A 10,171-nucleotide genomic window follows, 5' to 3' on the forward strand; every position below is an offset into this window, starting at 1 on the left:
TCAACGATCAATTCCAAGAGAAGGCATTAAATAATCAAGCTCCCTATCGCATTTGCATGCCTTACATTCTACGTTATCATCACCATCGTCAACTGGCCATGTAAATCTCCATTTCTTTTGATAGGTGTACTCGTGATTTAAACAACAAACCACAACTTTATTCATAATGGTTGGGATATTGATCCACAACCTGAATATGAAAAGAATCATCTCTTTACGACACTTCCATAATATTCCTTTAAGAACATTTTGGTTTAGAATCTCAATCCCTTTTTTATTTGATTCGTTATCTCCAAAAAGAGAGATAATTCCAGTTACATAGAGTGCTCCTAAATGTCCATAATTTGCCGCCTTTTGTAAATATTCCAATCCATATTGAGTTCCTTTGTCACTAAAATAGTTCACCTTTACAAACACATAAAAAAAACATATAATCGCTTAATATAGAATATTAAAAAATATATATGAAACTCATTATTGATATCCAACAATTTAATTACCATTCCTTGTCTGTAAAAGGCTTCTGAATTATGACATTGTATACATCGTTCCAATAATAGGAGTTGTTGTTTATCTTTGTTCCACGGAACTAACTCTATACCTTTTAAAGACATTATTTGATATATAAAATCATTGTCGCTTAATTCCTTGAGAGCCTTACAGCTATAAGAATAAAGAAAACAAATTAAATGTTATCATGAGAAAATAGATAAAATAAATAAATATGTATTTATTTATTTATTCATACACAGATTTGGCGCTAAGAAGATCGGAATGAGAGGATTTCGACAATGAAGCTAAGATGTTGATCACCAAATCATTTGGGAGGGAAAGAACGTTGGCCTTAATTGCTTCTCTATTGTAGATATCCCCTTCATTTGCGATTGTTGAATTTTCCATCAGATTGAGAGATATATTATTCATGTTCTTCATGAATATATAGAGAAAGAAGAAGAGAGAAAGTCAATATATAAATATGAAGGTAATATACATATTGAAATATTATTATTTTATGTAGATTAATTAAGAATGACAAGATTATTTGGTTTTAATCAATTAATTCATTACCCCTTCAATAACTGCAGCCAAATTTGTATTTTTGCAACATGTACATTGAAACAAATGCAAAATAAAACATCAATATATATAGATGTTTATATTAATTAGTGATTTCGGATTAAGATTAGGATTGTTGAATCCTTTTAGGATTAGGATTAGTAAGCTATATATGAGACTAAGTAATTGTTTTATATACCAAAAGGATTTTATTTATTTTTTATACTTTTGAATTTATTGATATATATATATATATATATATTCAATTATTGTTTCTTTATTATTATTATTATCTAAAAACTCAAAAATTAAATTTTATTAATTAAAGATGTCTGAAAAATGTTTAAGTTTATAATAAATTAACCATCAATATATATTATATTAACATGATTTGTAAAAAATTGTTAGAGAAAAATAAGTTGAGAAAAAAAGGGAAAAACTCACCTTTAAAATATGGGCAGTTAATATTTATGAGAGTAATAGGTATAGAAAAGAAGGGAACAAAATATGGGCGGTTAAGATTAAATATGTTAGATTTACCTAGCTAGATAGAGACCATTACTAATTAGATATGTGTCCTACATTAAAATTTTTCTTTATTTTAAAATAATATAAGAAATTATCCTCACTAAAATAGTTCAAATGACAAAATAGTTTATAAGAGATCTAAGATACATTCTTCATTTCAAACAAAAAAAAAAAATCTTTTAAAGAAATTTGATTAATTTATTTGAATGATTAAAATGTTTATTTTTGTGTGTAATATATATAAGAATAATGTAAGGTAGTTATAAATTCAAACAACATTTCCATCAAACAAGGCCTTAATTATCTGTTGATACGTAAATTTAAAATTCCATTGTAATAATTTTTTTTATACATAGTTATCTTATATTAATTTATTTTCCATGTAATCATAAATTAATTTAATGTACAAATATTTATATTTATTTTTTATATGTATGAACACTTTAATCTAATTAATTATATTAACTTTATAACTAAATTACCACAAATCATTAATTCCATGAGGAAGAATATGGTTAAGAATATATAGAACAACTGAAAACATATTCTTTTCATTAATTTTTTTTATAAGAGATTATTTTTTTTTATTATAGGTTAACGTGTCAAATTAACTTTAAATAAAATAAAATAAAATCATATTAACACAATTCAAATAAAAGTCATCAAAATATAACAACTCAATTATTTTATTGAAATTAAAATATATATATATATATAATATATAATTAACATTCATAATTTGTAAACAAAAATAAAATAAAATTAAGAAATAACACATAGTGAATTGGAATAATACTCCACAAAATATGCGAGATACTAAACATCACGAAAATACAAAACAAGTGAGTTGTCAATTTCGACATATACAACAATGATTTATCATAATACAACATTTTTTATTCATATCATCCGTAAGAATTCCACTTTGAATATCGTTTTATCCATAAAACGAGATATTTGATTAAATCTTTAACTTTCAAATTTTTTCAAACAAAAATCATATGAAATCATTTTAGTGGATAAATTGTAGCAATGTCATACATGAAAACTATTAATGTTTTAAACGCATAAGATTTTGTCGAGATAAGGACATTAACCAACGTCCTATACAAAAAAAAAACTTTATTATGGAAAGAACACTTCACAATGTTTAATATTTTTTATATTTAATTCGACTAACAAAACTATTAGACCAATGATCAAATATGTTTTTATCTTTGACATTTCTGCGTATTACAATGAAGTCAAACTCAAGATACATCATAACTAGTTAGACATTTAACATTACATCAATGTCTTGTGAAATAATTTTTTATATTATACTATTATGAATCTATATCAAATTGTTTAAATTTAATATATAATAAAAATAATAATTTTAGTTATATAAAAATTAATAATAAAGACACATGTGTATTACGTGATTTAAGGAATAAACTCTCTCATGTGTTTAAAAAGTATATTAAAAAAAGTATGTGTTTTCCTCCAACTAAATTTCCGATGACTGTGATTAATTTTTTTTTAAATATTTTATGATTCCAAAATAAATAATCATGTTGATAATTTTTTTTATTATTTCTTCATTTTGTGTGTTATATTTATAACCTTAAACTTTTAGAAATCTCAACTACAACCTTTTTTTTCAAATTAAGAACGAGAGAAATTGTAACCACTGAAAAAATCTTTTAGTTTTGGTTCCGCGAAAAAGATTGAGATTTGAGAATTCAACATCGGTTTGCGTGTCAGAAATTTTATTTTAAAATAAAACATTATTTTTAAAAGATTATTAATGGTTCTAACAAAATTTTGAAATTAATTAAAATTAATTAATTTCGGGATTCAATTTTTAAATAATTTAGAAATTTACGGTAATTAAAACACAATTTAATTATTTTTAGAAATTCTTTAAGTTTAAATTAATTAAAAATAATTAATTTAAAAGATTATTTATTTTGAAACAAAGTCGTCAATTCATTTTGAAAAATCAATAATACAAACGTATGAGCCATAGTTTCTTTTAGTTCGTAGTTTGGTGATACTCGAGAAAGGGTTTTTGTGCTGCATCCTTCGTATCCATTTTAAAAACGGTTTGTACTTATAAAGTTGGATTTTAAAAATCGGTTAAATCACGTTTTATTTGACCGATTATTCTTCCAGTCCTAAACATGCATATGGTTTGTGCGTTATTTAAAATATTGTAACAACAATATTTAAATATTGGTACATGTTGTTGATAATGTTGACTTATGAAGGAAAAATCTGAAGAACATCAGTCATTTTTAAGGGGTTAGAATTTAAAAATAAACACCAAACATGCCTTAGACAAAATATTATTTGTATAAATATTCTAAAAATATTTTAAAATCATTTTCTAATTTTTCGGGATTTTTAGAAAATGGTTAGAATTCTAAAATTATAAAAATAATTTTGGGTTTTGAAAAGTGGAACCAAATATGCCTCTACCGGTCTCCTAAGCCTTTGGTTCGTTTTTATCGTCTAGGATCTAAAAACCCCCGGTCTAAGTCGAGGTTTGGGATCTTTAGTCGGGGTGTTGAAATACCTCAATCGATGTGCTAAGAACTCTCGGTCCTTGGCTAAGATCATCGGTCATGGTGTACAAATCTACCGGTCCTAAATTAGCTCTGGACTAAGTTCATCGATCCTAGGTTCGAGAATTCTCGGTCAGGGTCAAGATTTATAGGTCATGGGTTAGACTTTGAATGTGATTATTAATCATGAAAAAGAGACTAAATGAGAGATTTGATTTTTTTTTCGGAGAAACTATAGATGATCTTAATAAAGACAATTAAAGATATAGTATTTTTGAAAGGATATTTTTGAATGACCAGTGGTTTTTAGATTTTTATCACTTTATAATAAAATTTAGAAACACAACCTTGAACCCTCAACCCTTTGGGCTTACACTAAAAGGCGGGAGGGAAAAAATTAGAATGTAAACGGAACAGTTAATTTTATTGAAAATTTTGATATTCATAAATTAAATAAGGAAGTAGAATGCAGTAAAATGAATTACAATTCATGCACATATAATTGACCATCATAACATAGTTTACTGTTTCATACATCTAATTTTGAATTATAATTAATTGCCTATCTAACTTTAAAGTTTTAAGACAATTACAAAATTAGTCGGCCATCTTATATTTAGTATATATTATTATTATTATTATTATTTATTATTATTATTATTTTATTATTATTATTATTATTATTTATTTCTTATTATTTAGTATTAATTATTATTATAAATATTATTATTATTAGTATTTATTTATTAATTTTTGATAAATATTTAATATTAGTATTATTATTATTATTTATTATTAATTATTATTTATTATTATTATTATTCATTATAATTTATTTATTATTATTATATATTTATTATTATTATTTATTATTTATTATTTATTAATTATTGATAAATATTTAATATTAGTATTATTATTATTATTTATTATTAATTATTAATTATTATTATTATTCATTAGAATTTATTTATTATTATTTATATTTATTATTATTATTATTTATTATTTATTATTATTATTTATTTATTATTATTATAATTTATTATTATTAATATTAATATTATTATTTATTATTTACTTATTATTTATTATTTATTTATTATTTATTATTATTATTATTTATTTATTATTATTATTTATTATTATTATTAATATTATTATTTATTATTATTATTTATTATTTATTTATTATTAATTATTATTATTATTTATTATTATTATTATTATTTTTATTTTTAATAATTATTATTAATTATTAGTATTTATTATTCTTATTTATTAATTATTATTGTTATTATTTATTAATTATTCTTATTATTAATTAATTATTATTAATATTTAATATTTATTATTATTATTAATTAATATTATTATTATTTTTATTATTATTTATTTATTAATTATTATTTATTATTATTATTATTATTATTATTATATTAATGTTTATGATATGAAATAAAATTAATGGAAAAAGTTAGTCAATTGTTTGCAAATTTATTTAGGTGAAATTTTTTAGATATGCTTTAACAATTATTTATTATTATTAATAATTAATTATTTATTATTATTATTATTATTAATATTTATTAATTATGATTATTTATTAATTATGTTTATTATTTATTATTATTATTTATAATTTATTATTATTATTTAATAGTAATTATATTATTATTAATAATTTTTATTATTTATTTTTTTACCAGTATTTATTATTATTATTATTTATTATATATTTTTTTAATTATTATTAATTATTACTATTATTAATTTTTATTATTAATATTTATTTATTATTATTATTATTATTTATTAATTATTATTATTCTTTATATAAATAATTATTATTATTTAATTATTATATTTATTATTAGTTATTTATTATTATTATTTAATTATAATTATTTATTAATTATTATTATTATTTATTCTTTACCAGTATTTATTATTATTATTTTTTATATTTTTTAATTTTTATTAATTATTACTATTATTATTATTATTATTAATTATTATTATTTGTTAATTAGTATTTTTAATAATAATAATCATTACTTAATAATAATAATTGAGTTTTTTCATGTTTTTCACATGTTTAACACGTTTTTAACATATTTAACACATTTTTGGCACGTTTAACACGTTTTGATATGTTTAACACGTTTTTGACATGTTTAATATGTTTTCACATTTTTTTATGTTTTTGACACGTTTTGACACGTTTTTTAAATATTTAACACATTTTTCACATTTTTGACACATTTAATACGTTTTTCACACATTTAACGTGCCAAAAAGTGAAAAATGTGCCAAAAATGTGAAAAACGTGAAAAATATGTTCAAAATGCTAAAAATGTGTTAAAACTTGTCAAAACGTGTTAACGTGCAAAAAAACATGTTAAACATGTCAAAAATATGTCAAATGTGCAAAAATATGTTAAATATGTCAAAAATATGTTAAATGTGCAAAAACGTGTTAAAATGTCAAAAACATGTTAAACATTCCAATAACGTGAAAAACATGCAAAAAAACGTGAAAAACGTATTAAACATATAAAAACGTGTTAACCGTGTTCAACATATCAAAAACGTGTTAAACGTGCCAAAAATGTAAAAAATGTGTTAAACGTGTGAAAACGTGTTAAACATATAAAAAACGTGTTAAACGTGTTACAATGTCAAAAACCTGTTAAACGTGCCAAAAACGTAAAATAATATTTAAATTAATAATATTGTATTGTTTGTGTTTTATTTTTTTGTGTAATGTATATTTAATTAATAACATTTCAATTTTCTATTATATTCACATAGAAACCTCACCACCTGATGGTCAAGTGAAAATAGTTGACTTAATACACTAAAATATCACAAATTTTCTTTCTTTCAAAATAAAAATAAAAAAATAGATACAATGAAGAGATAGAGAAGGTTTTAAAAATCACTATTTTTTTATTTTTAATTAGGGACAGATTCTTATATAAAAGTTGTGAATAAATTTGTACATAAAACATTTTTTTATTGATCTAAATTAAATTTATATTTTAATATTATTAAAATTTAAAAACAATAAATGAAAAAAATCGCAAAATCATTGCTGAAACAAACTAAAAGAAAAGCTGAAAATTTTTTTATAAAATCATTAGCTGGAAAAAAGGTTAAAAAATAATGTCGATAAAGAATACTGTAAATAAATACCTGTGGTGACGCTTATTATAATTTGACCGGCCCTTATATGCGTCGATAATCATCCGTTGATCAAAAACACAAAATTATCGCCTCTATATGATCTAAATTATGGACCATCATCTTATTCGACTAAGAGATTAAGAGCATGTTCACTACAACAAAACATACTTTCAGCGACCCTTATATGCCAACCCATATTAAGCGTAGGTAAAAATTAAAAGAAAAAAAACTTTTGCCAACCTTTATATCTATACCACCACCTTTAGTTTTTTTTTATATACCAACTTTGTAACTTTGTTAAAACCTTATAATTTAAATATTCTAAATTTTAATAATTTTTATGTTTTATTTTTAAACTTTGTAAATATTTTTTTTTATTTTTTAATTTTTTTAAAATTAAATTTGACTTAAAAATTTTTTAACATTAAAATTTAATTCTTATTTTTTATATAACATAATTTTTAAACTTTTTATAGTATTATTAATATATGTCTTTTATTTAATTATTATTTAAATTTAATTAAAAGTAAAATATGAGTGAGTTCATTAGTTTCTGAAGTGTTAATATGACATTTATCCCACATCGGAGAAAAAGAAGAAGTTTTTGGTATATAAAATATGAGAGAGTTCATTAGTTTCTGAAGTGTTTTTAAGGTTATAATGTGCTGGAATATGTGTTCACCCTAAGGGTTTAAGATTATGTTCATCTGAGAGATGAAGGGCAAATGTGATAATAGTAGAGATAAAAAAATAACATCTAAAATGAAAATAGTTTAAAAATAAAATAGACTTTTAGCGACATTTTTTTAATTTTGCCAACGCTTAAATAAGCGTTGTTAAAACTTTCGCCTTTCGGCAACGCTTGTACCGACGCTTAAATAAGCGTGATAAAAACATGTGCCCACCCTGCTTCTGGCGACGCAAGAATAAGTGTCGGTAATGTTTTTGGCGACGCTTTTAAAGGTTGGCAGAAGTCTTTTTAAGCGTCGCCGAAAGTCATTTTTGTTGTAGTGGTTTGATGTAGTGTTTTATTCAAATAATATATATTTTACTTACAAAATATTATTATTCTTTTAAAGAAAATAGATTAAGTTATGTGAATGATTAAAGTATTTTTTTTATATAATATTTAATTTTTATAAAAATAATATAAGTTATTTAGAAATTCGAATATTTTTTCCGACAAACAAGGCCATATATATATCTTATATTAATCTATTTTTGTATAATCATAAATTAATTTAATATATAAATATTTTCATGTTTTTTCATATGTATGAACACTTTAGCCTAATTAGATTAACTTCATAACTAAATGACCACAAATAATTAATTTCGATACTTTAAAAATGAAGTATTATATATATTTACATATAGTTTAATAAATAAATTAACATTAAGTAGTTAACTAAAAATAATATTATTATAACTTCAGATCTGTAAAGATGGTATGGTAACAAATTATAACGATCAGGAAAATTATAGTTTAGAATATATAGAAGAATTGGAAACATATTATTTTTATTTAAAATTATTTTTTCATAAGAATTTTTTTTTATTGATAGGCCAACAGAAAATTCAAATTAACTTATAAATCATATTACCATTCAAATAAAAGACATCAAAAATATAACAAACTAATTATTTTATTGAGATTAAAAAATAAGAATACAATTAAAGTTAGTTTATATTTTATAAAAAATAATTAAAAAGATACAAACATTCAACGATCAAATCCAAGAGAAGGCACCAAATAATCAAGCTTGCGATACATGCCTTGCATTCTACGTTATCATCACCATCGTCAACCAACTGGCCATGTAAATCTCCATTTCTTTTGATAGTTGTACTTGAGCTGGACATCGTGCATAAACGTTCGTATTAATCGACTCGGGTAGGTCGCGTTAGACTCTTAATCGTGTCATGTTGTGTCGTGTTTCAATCTTATCCGTGCCGTATCGTGTCTTGACTCACTCAAAATATTATGATTCACGGACTCATTCGTGTCGTGTTATTCGTGTCTACGAGTTTATTCGTATCGTGCTAACTCATATTTAAATTCGTGTTTCGTGTTATTCTGACTAAATTTTGTCATTGTGTCAACACAATGTGTCTTGACACACTCATTTAATTATTTATTTATTTATATATATTAAATTATATTGTTAGTAAAAATAATAAAATATGATTATTAATTTATTAATTTATTTTAATTTAAAAAAATTAAATTAATTTAATAAGTTAAATGTATTAAATTGATTTAAAAAGTTATTTAATATGTAAAATGTGTAAATATAAATTTTAACATGTAGTTTCATAAATAATAATTTGAATGTTAATTATTTAAAATATATTTTAAAATATAAAATAATTAATTGAACAAAATTAGTTAAATTTGTTGTTATAAAGTTATTAATTTATTTAAAAAATATATATTAAGTTAGTTAAATATGATAAATGTGAAATTTTATAATTTTTAAATATTATATAAGAATTTATAGCTAATTATTTAATTAGGTATATGCTATTTATTATTATAAATAATTAAAAGTAGTGGATATTTTTTATGATAAAATAAAATTTATTTTTTAAAATGTTTTATGAAATTTTAAAATTTTAGAGTGATTTAAGATTTTTTTAAAAAATATTTAGTGATATACAAATATAAATCAATTATTATTGTGTGGATATTTTTTAGGAAAAAAATTATTATAATTATATATTATTAATTTTTTATTTAATATAATTAAAAGTAGTTAGAAATTTTTTAGGTTAAAAAAAATTCTACAACTATTTGCTATTTCATTTTTTTAATTAATATTAATTTTATAAATTATATTTTTATTTAA

At 20.8% G+C, this 10,171-nt stretch overlaps 1 protein-coding gene across 1 annotated transcript; it reads right to left on the reverse strand.

The window, feature by feature from the left end:
* LOC124942953 (putative F-box protein At1g67623) lies at positions 1-924 on the reverse strand. The gene is made up of 3 exons (XM_047483520.1): positions 749-924; positions 501-663; positions 1-405 (listed from the first exon to the last, which is right to left on the reverse strand). Exons 1-3 carry the CDS (start codon positions 922-924, stop codon positions 1-3), a joined length of 744 nt encoding a protein of 247 aa, XP_047339476.1.
* Between the last annotated feature and the right edge of the window lie 9,247 nt (positions 925-10,171).

This window comes from Impatiens glandulifera, chromosome 6 (genome assembly GCF_907164915.1).
Source record: "Impatiens glandulifera chromosome 6, dImpGla2.1, whole genome shotgun sequence".
In the NCBI taxonomy this organism is placed as follows: domain Eukaryota; kingdom Viridiplantae; phylum Streptophyta; class Magnoliopsida; order Ericales; family Balsaminaceae; genus Impatiens; species Impatiens glandulifera.